We start from the raw sequence: 22,186 nt of genomic DNA on the forward strand, positions 1-22,186 counted from the left end.
AACACACTCAGTGAGATTTGTAAGAAAAACAGCTGCCTTCCACACCCTCACTGGTCAGCTTGTGTCCAAAGAAGATCTTCCATCTTGGAGTGGAAAAATATCAAAAATATTTCAAACAAGAGATTCCAATTTACAATAATAAATTTCAAACTCATTTTTCAAATCAACAAAAGTCACAGAAAGCCACTATTTAAACACTGGGAAGACTAAACTTTAGATACAGACTTGTTTAAAGTAATATCTTAGGAAACATACTCACAGAAAATATTTTCCTCTACTAATCTTAATGAATTCCACAAGCTACTCCAATATTATTCTTCATTTCTGCTTTTATTAGGGCTTCCCTGGTAGTTCAGATGGTAAAGAATCTGCCTGCAATGCAGGAGACCTGGGTTCAACACCTGGATTGGGAAGATCCCCTGGAGTAGGAAAGAGCAACCCACTCCAGTTTTCTTGCCTGGGAAATCCCATGGACACAGGAGCCTGGCAGAATTCCACAAGTTATTTCAATATTATTCTTCATTTCTGCTTTTATTCACTCTGTGACACCCGAAGATCATCCATTGCCAAGTGACTGAAGAGCCATCCATTACTTCTCTTTCCAGTAATAAGAGACTGAACCAAGCAAAATAAGGCTCTACCCTCAACAAAGGCAATTTTTTTGATTTGGGTCCATATTCAAACTTTCTCCGCTTGCCAGTTACCCAAATCACTGACTTCATATTGTTCCCAAATGAAACCCATAAAAATTGTTTCCTGGCTAGCAATCTTGACATGGCAAAGTTGGCACCCATCTTCTAACAAATAATAAGCTAATTGGTATTCACCTCAAATATGTCCTTGCAGGTTTTCTCTGAAGTTTTCAGCGTAAAGGCAAGACAAAAAGTGTAAAAGCCACACTAAAAGCTTTAGGGAAAATATTTTCTTTCAAGAGAACGACTGGACTTTTCTTAGCTCAATGTATTAGCGACACCTAGTGTTGCTTCTTTGCAGCACATCCAACAAAACTCCGAATCTTAACTTTAGTTCAGTCGCTCAGTCATGTCCAACTTTTTGCGACCCCGTGGACTGCAGCACGCCACGCTTCCCTGTCCATCACCAACTCCCAGAGCTTGCTCAAACTCATGTCCATCGAGTCAGTGATTCCACTCAAGTGTCTCATTCTCTGTTGTCCCCTTCTCCTGCTGCCTTCAGTCTTTCCCAGGATCAGGGTCTTTTCTAATGAGTCAGCTCTTCCCATCAGGTGGCGAAAGTACTGGAGTTTCAGCTTCAGCATCAGTCCTTCCAATGAATATGCAGGACTGATTTCCTTTAGGATGGACTGGCTGGATCTCCTTGCAGTCCAAGGGACTCAAAAGTCTTCTCTTAACACCACAGGTCAAAAGCATCAATTTTCAGCACTCAGCTTTCTTTATGGTCCAACTCTCACATCCATACATGTTTAGTGGGAAAACCATAGCTTTGACTAGACAGACCTTTGTTGGTAAAGTCAAGTCTCTGCTTTTTAATATGCTGTCCAGGCTGGTCATAGCTTTTTTTTTTTTTTTTTCCATAGCTTTTCTTCCAAAGAGCAAACATCTTTTAATTTCATGGCTTCAGTAACCATCTGCAGTGATTTTGGAGCCCAAGAAAATAAAGTCTGTCACCGTTCCCCATCTATTTGCCATGAAGTGACGGGACCAGATGCCATGATCTTAGTTTTCTGAATGTTGAGTTTTAAGCCAGCTTTTCCACTCTCCTCTTTCCCTTTCATCAAAAGACGCTTTAGTTCCTCTTCACTTTCTGCCATGAGAGTGGTGTCACCTGCATATCTGAGGTTATTGATATTCCTCCCCACAACCTTGATTCCAGCTTGTGCTTCATTCAGTCCAGCATTTCCCATGATGTACTCTGCACATGAGTTAAATAAGCAGGGTGACAATATACAGCCTTGACGTACTACTTTCCGAATTTTGAACCAGTACACTGTTCCATGTCCAGTCCTAACTGTTGCTTCTTGACCTGCATACAGATTTTTCAGGAGGCAGGTAAGATGGTCTGGTATTCCCATCTCTTTGACAATTTTGCACAGTTTATTGTGATCCACACAGTCAAAGGCTTTGGCATAGCCAATAAAGCAGATGTTTTTCTGGAATTCTCTTGCTATTCTGATGATCCAGCAGATGTTGGCAATTTGATCTCTGGTGGTTCTGCCTTTTCTATATCCAGCTTGAACATCTGGAAGTTCTCGGTTCACACACTCTGAAGCCTCGCTTGGAGAATTTTGAGCATTACTCTCCTAGCATGTGAGATGAGTGCAATTGTGCAGTAACTTAAACATTCTTTGGCATTGCCTTTCTTTAGGATTGGAATGAAAACTGACCTTTTCCAGTCCTGTGGCCACTGCTGAGTTTTTCAAATTTGCTGGCATAGTGAGTGCAGTACTTTCACAGCATCATCTTTTAGGATTTGAAATAGCTCAACTGGAATTCCATCACCTCCACTAGCTTTGTTCATAGTGATCCTTCCTAAGGCCCACTTGACTTCGCATTCCAGGGTGTCTGGCTCTAGGTGAGTGATCACACCATTGAGGTTATCTGGGTCATGAAGATCTTTTTTGTACAGTTCTTCTGTGTATTCTTGCCACCTTTTCTTAATATCTTCTGCTTCTGTTAGGTTCAAAATGTTTCTGTCCTTTATTGTGCCCATCTCTGCATGAAATGATCCCTTGGTATCTCTAATTTTCTTGAAGAGATCTCTAGTCTACCCCAGTCTATTGTATTCCTCTGTGTGTTTGCAATCATCACTTAGGAAGGTTTTCTTATCTCTCCTTGCTATTCTTTGGAACTCTGCGTTCAGATGGAGATATCTTTCCTTTTCTCCTTTGCCTTTCACTTCTCTTCTTTTCTCAGCTACTTTTAAGGACTCCTCAGACCACCATTTGCTTTTCTGCATTTCTTCTTTTTGGGGATGGTTTTGATCACTGCCTTCTACAATGTTGCGAACCTTCGTCCATACTTCTTCAGGCACTCTATCAGATCTAATCCCTTGAATCTATTTGTCACTTCCACTGTATAATCATAAGGGATTTGATTTAGGTCACACCTGAATGGTCTAGGGGTCTTCCCTAATAAGTCTTAACTTATTGAACCTCAAATACACTGTTTCATACAATTCTCATCTTTTAGGTACTGTAATGAATACATTTTCAAGATCTGTTTAAGATATTAAGCACTTCAAAAGAGGATGAGAGGACTTCCATGGTGGTGCAGTGGATAGGAATTCATCTGCGAATACAAGGGACATGGGTTTGATCCCTGGTCTGGGAGGATTCCACATGCCACAGAGCAACTAAGCCTGAGTGCCATAACTGAAACAGGCAAAACTAATCTACAGTGGAAAATAAGATAACAATAGTGGCTGTTCCGCAAATGGGATGGAGGAAAAATTGAGAATAGCCATGAGGGAAATTTCTTGAATGATAATTATGATCTTATCTTGACACAGATTTGGGCTGCCATGTACTTATCAAAGCTCAGGAAGTTTACATATTAAGACTTGTATATTTAACTGTGGGTAAATTTTACATTAAAAACTAATCAAATATTCAACTTTAGTTAATGATAAGCCATGCAAAAGTAGTTAGGGGAAACTATGCTGATTTTGCAATTTACTGTGAAATGCACCCAATAAGATCTATAGGTAGAGACAAACTAAAGCAACTACAGTAAAAATTTTCATGATATAATCAAGGTGGTGAGTATATATATTTTCCATAAAATTGGTTCAACTTTGCTCTATATTCAAAATTTTTGAAGTTCTTACAATGGTACAAAGCTCATTTTGTAAGTTTTACCTTGCAAATCTGTAGCCCAGAACAACTCTGAGACACCCAGCATTTTTCACCTGCTCACCAAGCTCCACCAAAGTGTCTCCCTGCTATTTTTAAATACAGAAAACAGAATCGTATGTGAGAGAGTACTGCCTTTAAATGCCCCTTCCTCAAATGCCCACAAGACTTACTCCTCCACACTTCTGCTCTGTAAGTCACTGAGAGAGGCTTTCCAAGACTACCTTACATAATACATCAACCCACAACAACATCAACCACCCCACTATAACACTTGGTATGTGTTTATCTATTATGAAAGCATGGTACATGTTTTAATATCATCTTCCCCACTCTTCAACCCACCTACCTAGAATAGAAATTCCGTAAGAATAATGGTTTTCTTTAGCTCATTGTTGTTTCCCCAGCACCTTGAACAAGGTCTAGCATATAAAAGACAATCAATAAATCTTTGCTGGGTGAATGAATTAATGAATGAACGAGGCAAGTATAAATGGCATGGCTTTATAAGAATGTAATTTGGCAAATCTACCAAGAGCCTTAGTATACCTTTTACTGATCTCTCTAAATTACATGATCATAAAGATATTTATCTCAATATTCTTAAGAAGAAAAAAACAAGAAATCTCAATCAATGTCCAACTATAGAGAAAAGAACATTTCCACCTCAGAACCTCTGACTTTACTATCTGCTGTTCCAATCATACTGTGGCTAAATTTAATTACTTCCATTCCACTTCCTTATTATAATCTCTTTTTTCTTCATATTACAATTTGTCTTCATTTATTTTTATTTAAATCCATTCTTCTACTAGCTCCATTAGAGAAAAGACTCTATTTTGCTCAAACTACGTACTTTATTACAGATGTGTGTTGAATAAATGAACACTTATTAAGTTCTCATACCTCAGGATACCCAGTCAATCTATGTGTAAGACTGGCTGAAAAAGCTGAAAAAAAAAAATATATATATATATATATGTATGTATGTGTGTATATATATATATCAAGAATATATATACATATATCAAGAATGCAAGCAATATATTTGAAAATAACTGAAATAAATAACTAAGATAACAAGAGCTAAAAGAATTATGGGAATTGAAGGAAAAGTACAGAGCTACTGTTCTTTTCATATAAATCCCATAAATCTATTGGGTCTTTAGTCCATGTACTGCTGACTTTTTAATTAACTTACATTACCATATGTAAAACAGACAGCGAATGGGAATCTGCTGTGTGTCTCAGGGAACTCAAACAGGGGCTCTGTAACCACCTAGAGGGGTGGGATGGGAGGCAGGTTCAGGAGCGAGGGAACACATGTATCCCTATGACTGATTCACGTCAACGTTTGACAGAAAATAACAATTCTGTAAAGCAATTACCCTTCAAATAAAAAGTATAAATTTTTAAAAAATTTTAAATAATAACAAAAATTTTAAAAAGAATTTTAAAGGAACTCCCTGGCAGTCCAGTTGTTAGAACTCTGTGCTCTCACTGCCAAGGGCCCACATTCAAACCCTGACTGGGGAACTAAGATCCCACAAGCCACATGCCATGGCCAAAAGTAAAATAAAATAAGGTTTTTAAAAAAGAATTTTAAGCAAGAGCACCAATATTCACATTATCAAAAAGAGGTAATGACACTGCTAGGAATGAGTAGGAAAGGGACCTATTTATCCAGAACAACAACATAAATAATCATTCTTTCTCACGTTACATCAGTCGTGTTGACAGAGGTACCCAGCTTGGGAAAGCTCTGAATACTGCTGTTTCCTGCAGACATCTCACACACAAGGTGGTAGGAACTGGGCAGCAGAGATGCTCCTTCTGCACAGTTTTGAGCTAACTCTCCTCAGCTAGATTCTGAGATACCATCTAAGCCTCAAGCGCATTTGTGCATTTCATAAAAAAGGCTGATTTGAATTGATGCTTTTGAATTGTGGTGCTGGAGAAAAGACTCTTGAGAGTCCCTTGGACTGAGAGGAGATCAAACCAGTCAATTCTAAAGGAAATCAACCCTGAATATTCATTGGTAGGACTGTTGCTGAAGATGAAGCCCCAATACTTTGGCCACCTGTTGCAAAGAGCCAATTCACTGGAAAAGATCTGACTCACTGGAAAAGATTCTAATGCTGGGAAAGATTGAAGGCAAAATGAGAAGAGAGCATCAGAGGAAGAGAAGGGTTAGAAGCATCACTAACTCAGTGGACATGAATTTGGGCAAACTCTGGGAGACAGCACTGGACAGAGGAGCCTGGCTTGCTACAGTCCACGGGATCGCCAAGAGTCAGACAAGACTTAGTGGATGAACAAGAACAACAAACTTCATAAACAATTTTTTTTTAATGTTTAGCCAGGCTGTTTATTTTCTTAACGTGAGACTCAGAGGTGGGACAATTATATAAAATCAACCTTGGGCACAAACTTGAAGCAAAAACCAAGCTGAAATTCAGCAAGGATTGACTTTCTGCCCACCCTCACTTAACTCAAAAGCAAATACAATTTATAGTCTGCAAAGGTTCCTGAGAAGCAGGTTTATTTCTAGACTGACCGACATAAGCTCCTCGGTCTAGCACATGGTAACACTTAAATGATTACTGAGTGGTTAACTAGTGATAAACAAGTTTCAGAAGGGTTTAGTTAGAGTAATAGGTAACTCACACTAGTCTCTAAGGATGAATATATGAAGACACATCATAACCTTTTACACTGAGAACTAACACTAAGTTGCCACACCACTTGCGTGGCGTATCTTCTGCTACGGCAGAGAGGAAATAGAGCCCTTAGATGGCGGGCTTGGAATGTGAAGTCAGACAGAACTGGGCTTGCATTGCAATTCCTCCTCTTATAAGTAGTGTGACCTTACCACCTATAAAATGGATAACTTCTCCCTCACAGTATACAACACATGGACGATGTGTATATAAAGCACTCTGAACACAGCAAGAGCTCCACCGGCGCAACAGAAGGAGCTTATTTCCCAAACTGCCTCCCAGTCCCTGAACCAGTCCTCACGGGCTATACTCCTACAACGGTAAACAGCAACGAAACTTCCACGAAGAAAGACTATTCAGTTCTCTCAGAATACAGTCGGGGCACAAGAATTACTTAAAGAAGTAATTAAAATTACTCAGAAGACCTTTAAGTCACTCAGAACTGGAGTAAGTCAACTATTAACAGCGATACCTCTAATTATAACCAAAGCAAGTGGGCGGCCTGAGTACCACCAAAGGAATGTGCTCAATCTGGTCAACACCCCTAATCCCACAAGGCCCAACCCTGCTAAAGCTCTAGCTTCCTCTTTGCCTTCAAGTCTGTCAACAGTGTAAAGAATCAAAATGGTGGTGACCTAAATGGGAAGGGAAGCCAAGAAAGAAGATATACATACATTTACATACATATGGCTGATTCACTTTGCTGTGCAGTAGACACTGACACAGCGTTATAAAGCAACTATACTCCAATCACTCAATCAATAAAAAATAAAATTTTTTAAGAATCGAAATAAAGAAAAGGTTACATTTACAAAATCCTCTCCTCTGAACACAACCTAGAATTATTTCTCTTGTTAGGAAAAAGCAAACAAACAAAACACTGTAACATTTTAGGTCCTTTGTCTATACCTTTGGCATGATACTTCAAATATGAACAACATTGCAAGGTCTTGAAAAAATGTCAACTACACATCCCCAAAGGCAAAAAAAACAGGTTCACTCGATCCATGACATAGCAACAGGATTCTTCTATCTCTGCAAAATAAAGCCAATCTTTAAGACATATAAAGCCTCAAATCCTAAATGTTTAATAATATGATACATAATTATTATAAGATTAGTGCATGTATGTGTCTGTGTGTTAGTCGCTCAGTTGTACCCAACTCTTTGCAACCCCATGGACTATATAGCCTGCCAGGCTCCTCTGTCCATCGAATTCTCCAAGCAAGAATACAGGAATGGGCTGCCAATCCCTTCTCCAGGGGATCTTCCCAACCCAAGAATCGAACCTGGGTCTCCTGCATTACAGGCAGATTCTTTACCAACTGAGCCACCAGGGAAGCCCCCTATAAGATTAGAAGGAAGACTATAGTTCATTATAAGTGATTTACAGAATATAAGAATAAGCAATATTTTTCTTAAAATGTTTAAGAATTATGAAGATCAATGTACTCATTACTCAATAATCCTTAAGCCAAATTCTGTACTCAAGAACATCAAGCATTTCATTAAATTTGAGGCAATATATATTTGCTTATAAATCTTTTTTTTTTCTCTTTTTTTTTTTAATAGGCTAATTACATCATATAAATCTTTTAAAAAGTAACCATAATACCCAAAAGAACCAGAAAGGGGAGAGAAAAAAATTCTAGCTGAACCACCCATGCAAAACAGGCTTCAAACAATGTAGTAAACGCATTTATTAAAGGCACAGATATTGGCCCCAGGTCTCCAACTGCAAAAAAAAAACCACAAACTACACAATAGATGTTCCACTGGCCAACTAGGCCTTCCACCCCAATCTACAGGAAAGACATGCTATCTAGGCCATGCCAAACACCAGAATATAGCTAAGTGTAAGCCAAAGTATGCGGTCCCAGCTACACTTCACTGAGCTGTGATCCCACCAAGCTTCTTCCTCTGCTAGTACATTTACTTTTGGTCATCCCAGAGAAGCACATGTAGGACTGAAGACGGAAACTGGGACCAGTATTAGGCAATTTAAAACGTTTATCAAAACTGTGATTTATCCTAAACAGACACACAGACACAAAATGACCTTAGTTCAAGCTCATGTATTATATCAGTGTTTCTAGTATCAGAAAAGGGGAGGGGAGGGTGCACTCAAGTGTTTCCAATAATTGGAAACAAGTTATATAAATTAAGGAAAATCCAAATAAGAGAATTATATATGGTTATATATTCCATAGAGAAGCTCTTGGAATACTAATTCATAAGTAAAAAATAGCAAAGTACAGGCAGCTGTATAGTATGTTCCCTTCTGTTAAGGAAGGGCAGGGTGTGAGAAATATATAGGTTCTTATTTACCTAAAAAATCAGGATACATAAGAAACTAGAAATCCCAGGAAATTAGAAACTACTCAAGATAAGGGGAACCGAGGATAACAGAGGTAGGGAGTTGTTACCCACTTAGGCCTCTTGAATTTTGTACCATGTGGATGTTTTAACTGACTCAAAATGTTTTTGTATTTAAGAATCATTAATTTTTTTTAAGCTTTCTAGAAGTTTCTTTGTTGTTGTTTAGTCATTAAGTCGTGTCTAACTCTGCGACCCCATGGACTGTAGCCTGCCACGCCCCTCTGTCCAAGGGATTTTCCAGGCAAGAATACTGGAGTGAGTTGCCATTTCCTTCTCCAGGGGTTAGACTCTTTACTCTTTTGTAAAAATTGCAGGAAAAGAGAATAACAATACCTACTTCGTAGGGTTACCATGATGAGAAGTGAGATCTTTCATGTAAAGTGATCCCCACAATTTCTGGCCTACTTTACAAACCATTTACCACATGGTTCAGTTCCCACTTGCCCTTTACTCTTTGGGCCTCCTATGGGGTTCCACACAAAGCAGTCTCTGCGCAACTGCTTGCAAAATAAATGGAGGAGTCCACAGAAAAAATATGGCCACCAACTAGCATGCTGCAAAGGTTTATATTTCAGGGAGTCGCCATCTTCATACTTACAGGGATGCTCCAGACCTGCATTCCATCACTGTAGCCAATCATAATCAGCAAAGGCGGCTCATTCCCTGTGCTATGAATTTCATGAAACTCCAGATTTCTTGATGTATCTGCATTAGAATTAAATAACAGAAAAGGAAATTTTTTTTTTAATCAACAAAAACGGCTCTCCTTTAATGCTATTGGCATAATGACTGCTTCAATTATTTTTCAATAAAAAGTTCAGAAGTTTCGGGACTTCCCTGGTGGTCCAGTGGTTAACAATCTGCCCTGCAATGCTGGAGACATGGGTTCAATCCCTGGTCAGGGACCTAAGATCCCACACGCTGCAGGGCAATCAAGCCTGAGCAGAACAACTACTAAGCCCAAACACCACAACTAGAGAGACCGACTCAATGAAAGGCCCCACAGGACGCAAGGAAGATCCCGGGTGTCACAACTAAGATCTGACCCAACCAAATAAATATCTTCTTTAAAAATTGAGAAGTTTTGGAAGACATTTAAAGGAAAGTGAACAGAAAGCTGAAATCACAAAACTAGTAGGTTTTTTTTGTTTGTCGTTGTTTTATTGCTAAGTCATTTCTCTTTTATGACCCCATGGACTATTGTATAGCCAGCCAGGATCCTCTGTCTATAGGATTTTCCAGGCAGGAATACTGGAGTGGACTGCCATTTCCTTCTCCAGGAGATCTTCCTGGATCAGAGATAGAAGCAGCGTCTCCTGTATTGGCAGGCGGATTCTTTACCACTGAGCTACCAGGGAACAGTATCTATAATTATCAGCACGAGTAGGTTTTAAAAATCAAACTCTCTCAGGAGGGCACCAGTACCAAGTATCACTCCGTCACTCATGAAGAGCAGACCACAGAACCTGCGGGTGACAGAACTAGCCAGGGGAAGCACCGGCGGGGGTGCAGGACAGCAGGGCAGCCGCCCAGCAGAGGCAGGCAACATAAGCTGTGTGGGCTCACAGGCGGTACCTGGACACTCCGAGAATCTACAGGCAGAGGATAAGGAAGAGCAAGATGCAAGACAGGGAGGAGTGGGGGAACTTGCCTGGAGGTCCAGTGGTTAAGATTCTGTACTCTCAGTGCAGGGGGCGTGGGTTGGATCCCCGGTCAGGGAACCAAGATCCCACGTGCCACATGGTAGGGCCAAAAAAAGATGAAGTAAAGGTCTCTGCAAAGAGCTAGAGGGCTTGTGTAAGTTGGCACAAGAAGCACTGTGCCGATATGATTACTCTTGTCATAAAATCATGCTACATTAAAAAAATTTTTAATTTTTTAAAATAAAAATCAAATTCTCACTAGATACCCAGGAAATACCAATATCAAGAACACAACCACCTATAAAGGCAAATCAAAGTAAAATATTTTACCAAAATTAACTAAATACAAATATGATCTATAACCATCTAGAATTCTAATATGTATAAACTTAGCAATGGAAGAAAAATTATGTTCCTTTACTTACAGGGGATAGTAAATCCTGGTACATCTGAACACACTGGACATACGGTACACAATAAAAGAATTATGTGTACTTTTCTAATCAACTTTTCCAGTTCACATCAGTGAATATTAAGCATTTGTTATCAGTATTATACACTATATCCATACTGAACAAAACTATTACACCTCAAAACATCACTAATCAAGTCTTTTCTTCTCAGATCACAACCTTATCTTCCAGCAAGCGTGCTCAACTATTTGCTTTGTGATTCGCTCTCTGACTTCATTAGGACCTCCAACCCACTGAGACCCTGCCTTCTCCTTCCTCTTCAGGCCCCTCTTGTATACTTAGTCTCCTCCAGCCTTGGCGGTCTTTGATCAGCCATCTCAGTAACTTCTGCCAGTCATCCACATTCTCTTATCCCTTTGTGAGATCTCTGCATGGCACCCAACCAGCAAAACCTCAATCCGAGATGAAACCAACCAGTCCACCACCCTAGTATACTCCACAGCAACCAAGAATCACTAGAGAAAATCACACAATGAGACACAATTGTCACCACTATAAATTATCTCCACAAACCTCAACTGAGCCTTCAAAACTGCACAACAAATGTACTCAATTTTCTGAAACTTCTTTTACAATTTCAATGGCTTTCTTAAAGTGTTCTCCAAGCCCTGACTCCACCCAATCTCTCCTTACTCAGCAGATAATGTGTCTCATATACTACACAAGGAATCCAGAAACTTTCTGTTGCCAAAGACCTACATGCATCTGTACCACTCACTCTCTTCTCATTCCACTCTGTGACACACAATTGTCTTTCCTTTTGTCTAAAGTAAATCACTCTGCGAGGGGGGAGGGGAGGGTGGCATGAATTAGGAGATTAGGACTCTTTGCGACCCCACAGACTATACCTATACAGTCCGTGGAATTCTCCAGGCCAGAATCCTGGAGTAGGTAGCCTTTCCCTTCTCCAGGGGATCTTTCCAACCCCAGGATGGAAGCCAGGTCTCCCGCATTGCAAGCGGATCCTTTACCAGCTGAGCCACAAGCGAAGCCCATAAATACATGACCATGTGTAAAACAGCTAGTGGAAACTGCAGTATACCACAGGGAGCTCAGCTGGGAGCTCCGTGATGGCCTAGAAGGGTGAGTTGGAGAGAGGGGGGGTGTGGGCGGGAAGTTCAAGAGGGAGGGCGTACGTGTCGACATATCGCTAATTCACTGCATTATACAGCAGAAACTAACGCAACACTGCAAAGCAATTATACTCCAATAATGTTTAAAGTGAGAAACCTCCAGTCTGAGGAGGGAGACAGATGTATAAGCGGATGGTTCTAAAACAACATGAAAAAGGCAAGAATAAATGTAGGTGCTAGGGCAGAGGTGACTAACGTCATGGAGAGATGATGGAAGTTGGAGTACCAAGAGAGACTTCACAGAGCCTCAATGACCTAGGGTTTTAAAAGATGAACAGAACTTTTCCAAACAAACAAAAATAATGTAAATCACTCTGCTTTGGATCCCATTCTCACTCATCTTCTCAGGGCTCTTTTTTTAATCCTTCCTTTCCTGTATCTCCCATTCCTTCCACGTACTGTATACTCCCAATGAGTATTTAAACATGGTAAAGTATCTCCAATCTTTTAAAATTTTTCAAATAAATCAATACCAGTGAATTTTAGATATAAATGGCAAAGCTAAAATCAACAAAACACTAGAGGAACACTGTAGAAATGTATTTTCATGATTATGGTACAGGGAAAAAACTTCACAACAGGACACAAAAAATTCCTAGTAAAAAAAACTAGCAAATTCTACTACATTAAATTTATTACATTAAAACGGAGAATTTCTGTTTCTCATGAGCCAACCTGACTGAGAAAGTGAAAAGTCAAGCCAGGGCCTGGGAGAAGAGACAATTATAACCCCACAAGGATTTGTCTAATTCACATACATACATACATATAGTTGCTAAGTCATGTACAAATTAAAAATCAGTATGAAAAAGGCAGGTCATTAGAAAAATAGGCAGAAGACATAAAAAAACACTTCAAAAATAGGATATTCAAATCAATCATCAGTGAACATGAAAAGTGGCTCAACCTCATTTGTAATCAAGGAAGTGTTAATTAAAACCACAATGACAAAACCAAGAGTTGGCAGGATACGGAGTGAAGAGGCTGCTTATTTACTGCTAGTAAATATAAATCAGTATAACCACTTGGGAAAATAGACAATATATACTCAGGTTGAAGATCCCATGCCCTTTGACCAAGTAGTTCCACTCTAGGTATAAACTCATTAGAAGCCTCAGCACAGATACACCAAGAGACAAGAATACCTACCACAATATTACTGCAATCAACCCAATTACAGCTGAAATCAACCCAAAGTCCATCAAGAGGAGAAACGACAAGCACAGTGGTACGCATAATACAACACTACTCAGCGCAAGAAAAAAATGACCTACTACCATATACCATAATATGGATGAACCTCACAGACATAATAAGCAAAAGAAGCCAGACACAAAAACCTATACACTGAACGATTCTCTTTATATGAAATTCAGAATCACTAGGCAATTAGGTAGCAACATTCTATTTTCTACCTTAGTTATGGCTCACAGATTTACAATGTGTAAAAATTCAGTGATCCATATTTTTGTGCTATTTATCATGATATATTTGCACAATAAATAAGGTGGGTTTGTTTTTATATTTTTGGCTGCTCCAGGCAGCATGTGCAAATCTTAGTTCCCTCAATGGGGATCAAACCTACAACCCCTGCAAAGGAATCTTGGAATCTTAACCCACCAGGGACCACCAGGGAAGTCCCTAAATAAGGGTTTTTTTTTAATCATAGACCAGTAACACCGCTCTCCCTTTATTTGACCTCCCCACTTCCTCCCTCTCCAGGAGCCGGGTGCCTTGTTTATAACTGCCATCTGTTTCTCATCTCTCGCTCACCCCCGTCTATTTCAGAACGTGTTTCTGCCCCAACACTCCTCGCAGGTGACTTTTACTATGGCCATCAGTAACCTCCAAGTTGTTGAGTCCAATGATTTTTTAAAGAACATCTTGTTAAGATTATTCAGCAGCTACAACCAATGCTCACCATATTCCCCGCTGGCTCATCCTTTTCTAACTTCTCTTGAAGTATCAGAGTTACTCAAAGCGAATTCCTAAACTCCCTTTTCTTCTTACAGTAACCCTCCCTAAGTGACCTTATTCCAACCATTGCTTAACTTACTCTCTGCTAGTGACTTCCTCAGTATGGGTTTTGAATGTCTCAACAGAAGATCAAATTCCACTTAAAATCAGGATTTCCTCCCCAAACATGATCTCCCAGAGCTTCCTATTTTGAGGAACAGCATGATTATCCATCCAGATAGCAAAATCAGGAACCGCCTTCTTCCTTCCCTCCAGCAATAAATCTATGAGCAAGCTTCCTAAATAGCTCTCTGCTTACACCACCACTACCTCTGTCTACAACATCTACTGCAAAAGCCTGCGTGGCTTTCTGCCTCCACCACTGTCCACCAAACTCTGTATTAGAGTCAGAGTAATCTTTTCAACATACACATAACGGGGAATTTCCTGGCAGTCCAGTAATTAGGATTTGGTACTCACTGCCATCGGCCCATGATTTGATCCCAGGCTGGAGAAGTAAAATCCCATAAGCCAAGAGGCACAGCCGGAAAAAAAAAAACAAATAATGGTATACCTACTCACTTCTATCCTCTACATTAGTGACTTTTCATCGCTCAAATATAAAGATCAAAATCTTTAACAGAGCTCATAATCAGTAATTTTTTCTTCCTATTTTTGGCTGCAAGGCATAGCATGCGGGATCTTAGTTCCTCAACCAGGTATCAAAGCCACGCCCCCTGCAGTGGAAGCACAATGTCTTAACCTCTGGGCCATCAAGGAAGTCCCAGTAACTTTTCATGCTGATTTTCCTTTGACAGGAATTCACTAGCATAAAATTAATAGCATATGATTCTATATCCAGCAAAATTCAGAATCCTAAGCTTATTTAACTTAAGGGCATAATTAATTCTCTTTCATTACTGTTTAGTCACTCAGTCTTAAGCAAGCAATGCAAAGAAATAAAGGAAAACAACACAATGGGAAAGACTAGATATCTCAAGAAAATTAGAGACACCATGGGAACATTTCTTGAAAAGATGGGCAAAGTAAAGGACAGAAACAGTATGGACCTAACAGAAGAAGAAGAGATTAAGAAGTGGCAAGAATACACAGAAGAACTTTACAAAAAAAGTCTTAATGACCAGGATAACCATGATGGTGTGGTCACTCATCTAGAGACAGACATCCTGGAGCGTGAAGTCACTGGGCTTTAGGAAGCATTACTACAAACAAAGCTAGTAGAGGTGATGGAATTCCAGCTGAGTTAATTCAAATACTAAAAGATGATGCTCTTAAAGTGCCACACTCAATATGCCAGCAAATTTGGAAAACTCAGTAGGGGCCACAGGACTAGAAAAGGTCAGTTTTCTTTCCAATCCCAAAGAAGGGCAATGCCAAAGAATGTTTAAGCTACCCTACAATTTTACTCATTTCACATGCTGGCAAGGTAATGCTGAAAATCCTTCAAACTAGGCTACAACACTACATGAACTGAGAACTTCCAGATGGACAACCTGGACTTAGAAAAGGCAGAGGAACCAGAGATCAAATTGTCAACATCCACAGGACCATAGAGAAAGAAATGTGATTCCAGAAAAATACCCACTTCTCCTTCACTGACTACACTAAAGCCTCTTACTGTGTGGTCACAACAAACTGTGGAAAATTCTTCAAGAGACGTGAATACCAGAACACCTTACCTTCCTCCTGAGAAGCCTGTATGCAGGTCAAGAAGCAACAGTTAGGACTGGACATGGAACAATGGACTGGTTCAACCTTGGAAAAGGAGTATAACAAGGCTGTATATTGTCCCCCTGCTTATTTAACTTATATGCAGAGTACATCATGGGAAATGCAGAGCTGGATGAAACTCAAGCTGAAATCAAGATAGCCAGGAGAAATATCAGTAACCTCAGATATGCAGATGACACCACCCTAATGGCAGAAAGCGAAGAGGAACTAAAGAGTCTCTTGAAGAACGTGAAAGAGTGAAAATGTGGGATTTTTAAAAACTCAATATACAAAAGATGATTGCAGCATCCAGTTCCATCACTTGATAGCAAATAGATGGGGAAACAATGGAAACAGTGACAGACTATCTTCTTGGGCTTCAAAATCACTGTGAATGGTTTCATGACTGCAGCCATGAAATTAAAAGACTCTTGCTCCTTAGAAGGAAAGCTATGACAAACTTAGTGTATTAAAAAGCAGAGAAATTACTTTGCCAACAAAGGTCCATCTAGTCAAAGCTATGGTTTTTTTTCAGTAGTCATGTACAGATCTGAGAGTTGGACCATAAAGAAGGCTGAGTACCAAACTGTGGTGTTGGAGAAGACTTCTGAAAGTCTCCTGGACAGTAAGGAGATCAAACCAGTCAATTCTAAAGGAAATCAACCCTGAATATTCATTGGAAGGACTGATGCTGAAGCTGAAGCTCCAATACTCTGGCCATCTGACGCGAAGAGCCAACTCCCTGGAAAAGACCCTGATGCTGGGAAAGACTGAAAGACTGAGGGCAAGAGGAGAAGAGGGTGACAGAGGGTGAGATGGCTGGATGACATCGCCAACTCAATGGACTTGAGTCTGAGCAAACTCCAGGAGACAGTGAAGGACAGGGAAGCTTGGTGTGCTGCAGTCCATGGGATCGCAGTCACTTAGTCTTGTCTCTTTGTGAAACCATGGTCTGGAGCCCCCCAACATCCTCTGTCCAAGGAATTTCCTAGGCAAGAATACTAGAGTGGGCTACTATTTCCTTCCCCAGGGGATCTTCCCAACCCAGGGACTGAACCTGCATCTCCTGCAATACAGGTGGACTTTTTACCACTGAGCCACGGGAGAAGCCCAATTCTCTTTACATCTAACATTTAAATGTTCTTTTATAATATTCCATGTGCTTTGTATACACATTATCTCATCTGATGCACAAAAATCCTGTTTTATATGTAGAGCAGGAGCAGATTCATTTTATCACTGACAAGAGCAAGTCAGGGGGATTCCCGGGTTAGTACAGTGGCTAGCACTCTGTGCTCTCACTGCTGAGGGCCCAGGTTCAATGCCTGGTCAGGGAGCTAACATCCCACAAGCCATGTGGTGTGGCCTAAAAGAAAAAAATTTAAAAAGAACAGGGGATTTTCCCAACCCAGGAATCGAACCAGGGCCTCCTGAATTGCAGGCAGATTCTTTACCAACTGAGCTGTCAGGGAAGCCCTCCTCCCCCACAAAAAAGAACAAGGTGTGTATAATTTACTCAAAGCTGAAGAGCAATCTCAGGACTCTTGATACTCAGGCATCTTTGTACCACAGCTACCACCTTGATCACAGGTTGTCACTTTTAGAATGGCACAAATGTCACATATAAAACCCTGAGGTCATTATACAAAAATCTCCTTTCTCTTCCTTTAGGTTCTGCTTAGTCACCTGAGCTATTTTTCTTTCTCTGGATGGTGGTAGAGCAGATTGCATTACTTTTGAGTGAAGCTCTTAATTTTGTAAAAATTTTAGGTCATTCTTCAGAACTGTTACAGCTTTAAGTAATCCTTATTCTTTGACTTTATATCTTCTATCATACCATCACTGGTTATTCTATACTGCTTTTTACCTTTCTCACTGGTTTCTTTTTTCTCCCCTAAATATGGACTTTACAGTTTTTCCTATAGAGACATGTAGCATTTCCTCTGTGATTTTAAATAACTACAACATTCTCCTTTGATTCACTCATCCTTCAACAGCATGTCTAGCTTCAGTGAGAACACAGCTGTGGCTGCCAAGGAGAAAAGAGGTAGAGGAGAGCATTGGGAGTTTGGCATTAGTAGATGAAAATTATTATGTATAGGATGGATAAACAACAAGGTCCTGCTTTATAGCACAGGGAATTAAATTCGATATTCTGTGATAAACCATCATGGAAAAGAAAATGAAAAAGAATGTATAGTATGTATAATAATCACTTTGCTATACAGAAGAAATTAACACAACACTGTAAGTCAACTATATTTCAATAAAATTTTTTTTACACTCTGTCTTATTTGTTAACCTCACCTATTAGCACACTCAATACACTCTCCCTCCTTAGAAAAATGTTTGCACTTGGGAGAGGGAGAGGGGGATACTGGATTTTCTGTTCACTTCAAAAATCTAGGTGTAAAGTGAAATAAAATCTTTCCTCCCAAACCAGCTTCTTCTGTATTTCACATGCATGTTGACAGCAGCAATATTCCACCAACACCTAGTCTAAAAACTGGAAATTCACTTTTAGTAGATGCTAATAGGTGAATGAGGGGCTTCCCAGGTGGTGCAATGCTGAAGATTCTGCCTGCCAGTACAGGAGATGCAGGTGGTATGCATTTGATCACTGGGTTGGGAAGATCCCCTGGAAGATGGAATGGCACCCCACTCCAATATTCTTGCCTGGAGAATCCCATGGATAAAAAAGTCTGTAGCCCTGTGGGCTACAGTCCACAGGGTCACAAAGAGTTGGACACAACTGAGTGACTGAGAGCATACCCGTGCACACAACAGCTGAATGAGGATTAAGGCTGAAATGTTCATTTTAGCCAGAAGATCCCCTGTGCAAAGATTCCAAGGTATAAAAAGTTCTCTGCTTTTAGTGACTTTTGAAAGGCAAGTGAGGGTAAAGTATGGATATTGAAGCGTCATAGTTAGACGGGAAAAGATTAAGAGTTTGAGGCATTTGGGGACATCTAAGTGTAGATGTCCAGAAGGCAGCTGAAATGGGGACCCAGGCACACTAGAACCACAGAGGCTTACAGCCTCTACTGTCTTTGCACGCCTCACACACTTCCTACTCTATAGCTCCTCCCTTTCTGATAACTGATCTTGCCCTCCCCCTGCATCTAGCACAGGGACAGGCCCACAACTGCTGAGCTGATTCCAGTACCACATCCTCGGCCACTGTGACCATTCCAGTAACTGGAAGGTAATCCAGACTGAGCATGCTGGATTGCACAATGGACTCTTTTTTCCTCTTTGATCATAAAGCTATGAACTGAGAGCTTTGAGCAACCACTGCTCCAACCTCGTTAAAGAAGTTGGAGAAGAGAAGTAAGCGTCAGAGAGGAGCAGTGAGAAGTGAAAGACTCAAGGGATTGAGCCACTATGCTTCCCAGCCATCAGAGTAGGTTTAAAAAGAATTCCCTACGGAAAACAGCACGGTGGTTTCTCAAAAAATTAAAAAGAATTTATGAGCCAACAATTCCACTTATGGGTATTACTCAAAAAGAACTGAAAGCAGGGACTCAAAAAGTTATTTGTAAAAATAATTGTTAAAAGCAGCATTCTTTGTAAAGCCAAAGGGTGGAAGCAACCCAAATGATCACCTATGAAAAGATAAAATGATAAAAAAACAATTTCACACAGACTTAAAAAAAAAGGAAGTTTAGACACATGTATGATATCACAGAACAATGCCTCTTATGAAGTGGCTTAAGTATCTCCGACTCAGAGACAAAGTAGAATGGTGGTTGCCTGGAGTTAGTGAGAAGGAGAGAATGTAGAGTTGTTTAATGGGTATGGTTTCAGTTTTACAAGATAAAAACAGCTCTGGAGATTGGTTGTGTAACAGTGTGAATGTATTTATAACTATATATATATATAGTTATATAGTATATAACTATATATCAGTACACTCAAAAATGGTTAAGACAGTAAATTTTATGTTAAGCACATTTTACCACAATTAAAAACGTTTTTTTCCTTAAACTGATCACATGCAACTAAAAAAAAAATTCCTGTTGAATAGAAAACTTTATATCTAAGTATATTCTTAAACCTTGATATTAGAACTGACCAACTCAGGATGGTAAGAATTACCCCGCACAGGCTAGTAAGTTGGCAGTTCCTATCCTGGAGCAAACCAGCTGATTAAACCTGATGTGTTTTGGTACTCACACTACATGCTGACCTTTAGAGAATGTGACAGAAAATGGCAGGATATTAACCTGCTTTGGCTACTTCTTACACATTTTTCGGTACAGTGAGTGCCTCAAGAAAAACAATCTCGGGTATAAACGAGGCTGCCTGAAAGCGGAAACAAAACGATAACCATGACACGAAGGGCCTTAATCCTCCTTTCTATTAAACTCCAACAGTCGCAGTTTCCACTGGACACCAAGCCAGATTAGGAATGGAGATACCTAAAAGGATTCAGGAAAGGAGAATCCCAATAACCCAGATTCCTCAGAAGTATCTCTCCTATAAGTTGTTGCCTACTCCACTCCCAACTCTGATAAGCCCATAATCAAATGGGCTGCAACACTGTAGAAAGGGGCCAAGCAGCACCACTTAATAATTTCATGAAGAAAAGCAGAGTTCTCAGGCCTGTTGGAATAAACAGAAAGGAATCACCAGAGCACAGTTCAATTCAAAGACTGCAAGTTTTAAATTAATAGCTAATAGAGTTTCATTAATATTATAAAATAACTTAAATCTACGGACAGGTAAAAAGACTTCTAAATTGTTTTGCCAGAAAAAACTCCAAGCCTAGCAAACAGAAGCCTAGATACCTAGTACAATCTCTGGGTACCCAACTGCTCTACAAAGAAACAGGCTGCTGAGCTACTGTGGCTGCAGCCAGACGCAGCCTCTCCACTGTCTCCCTTACGGTGTCATGAAAGACAAAAGGCGATGATCAAGGAATTGCATCCCAGCTGCAGAACATAAAACCAGGGAACGACAGGTTGGCTGATCAAGAATCTCTAATGCAATGGAAAAGTGGTAGAGCTAGTGGTAAAGAACCTGCCTGCCTAATGCCAGAGATGTAAGAGACGTGGCTTCAAACTGTGGGTCGGGAAGATCCCCTGGAAGAGGGCATGGCAACCCACTCCGGTATTCTTGCCTAGAGAGGGGCCTGGAGGGCTACAGTTCAAATAGTCTGAAAGAGGCAGATCTAACTGGAGCAACTTAGCACGCACACACACGGCCTTCTTCAGAGATGCTGGACTTGCAGCCGGTGAGCCCTACTTTTTCTTTCCCAGGCCAAATTTTCTTTCAATTATAAATATCTCAGAAGGTCTGCCACACAAACAGCTAAATAAAACATTCATAAAGAAAGAACACAAATCCAAGAAATGCTGTAAGAACTGGGGAAGTTAAGGAGAATCAAATATCTTGGTAATATTTACTATGGCTTTAAAACACACACATACATGTGTGCACATGCACAGATACCCCTAAGGCCTGAGATTATAAAAAGAATATCCAGAAAAATCCAGGACAAAATTTCATACACTATCAATATGATATAGAAAGGAGAGGCCAAAGTATATGGGAGCATGCTAAAGTATTTAAAAGGAAGATGTATAAATTTAAAAGTTTAATAAATCAACTAAGATACAGGATACTCTTAAGGACAACCATTTTAAGTTCAACAGAACACAAAGTCCTAAATAAATGATATCCATCTACATTTCCAGATGCAAATGCATTGCACTTCAATAATGTAAAGGCTTTATCCAACCCAGATGCCCATCAGCAGACGAATGGATGAGGAAGCTGTGGTACATATACACCATGGAATATTACTCAGCCATTAAAAAGAATTCATTTGAATCAGTTCTAATGAGATGGATGAAAATGGAGCCCATTATACAGAGCGAAGTAAGCCAGAAAGATAAAGACCATTACAGTATACTAACACATATATATGGACTTTAGAAAGATGGGAACGATAACCCTATATGCAAAACAGAAAAAGAGACTCAGATGTATAGAACAGACTTGTGGACTCTGGGAGAAGGCGAGGGTGGGATGTTTCAAGAGAACAGCATTGAAACATGTATATTATCTAGGGTGAAACAGATAACCAGCCCAGGTTGGGTACATGAGACAAGTGCTCGGGCCTGGTGCAATGGGAAGACCCAGAGGGATCGGGTGGAGAGGGAGGTGGGAGGGGGGACTGGGATGGGGAATACATGTAAATCCATGGCTAATTCATTTCAATGTATAACAAAAACTACTGTAATGATGTAAAGTAATTAGCCTCCAACTAATAAAAATAAATGGAAAAAAAAAATAATGTAAAGGCTTTATAAAGCAT

At 40.0% G+C, this 22,186-nt stretch overlaps 1 protein-coding gene across 10 annotated transcripts in view; it reads right to left on the bottom strand.

The window, feature by feature from the left end:
* BCAS3 (BCAS3 microtubule associated cell migration factor) overlaps positions 1-22,186 on the bottom strand; it is a 581,826-nt gene that overhangs the window by 543,156 nt on the left and 16,484 nt on the right. For all 10 annotated transcript variants that reach the window (XM_070478583.1, XM_070478586.1, XM_070478587.1 and 7 more), the window contains exon 5: positions 9,527-9,633. In XM_070478583.1, coding sequence (XP_070334684.1) covers positions 9,527-9,633 — 107 coding nt within the window. The remainder of the gene's footprint in view (positions 1-9,526; positions 9,634-22,186) is intronic.

The sequence above is a fragment of the Odocoileus virginianus genome, chromosome 17 (genome assembly GCF_023699985.2).
Source record: "Odocoileus virginianus isolate 20LAN1187 ecotype Illinois chromosome 17, Ovbor_1.2, whole genome shotgun sequence".
Lineage (NCBI taxonomy): Eukaryota > Metazoa > Chordata > Mammalia > Artiodactyla > Cervidae > Odocoileus > Odocoileus virginianus.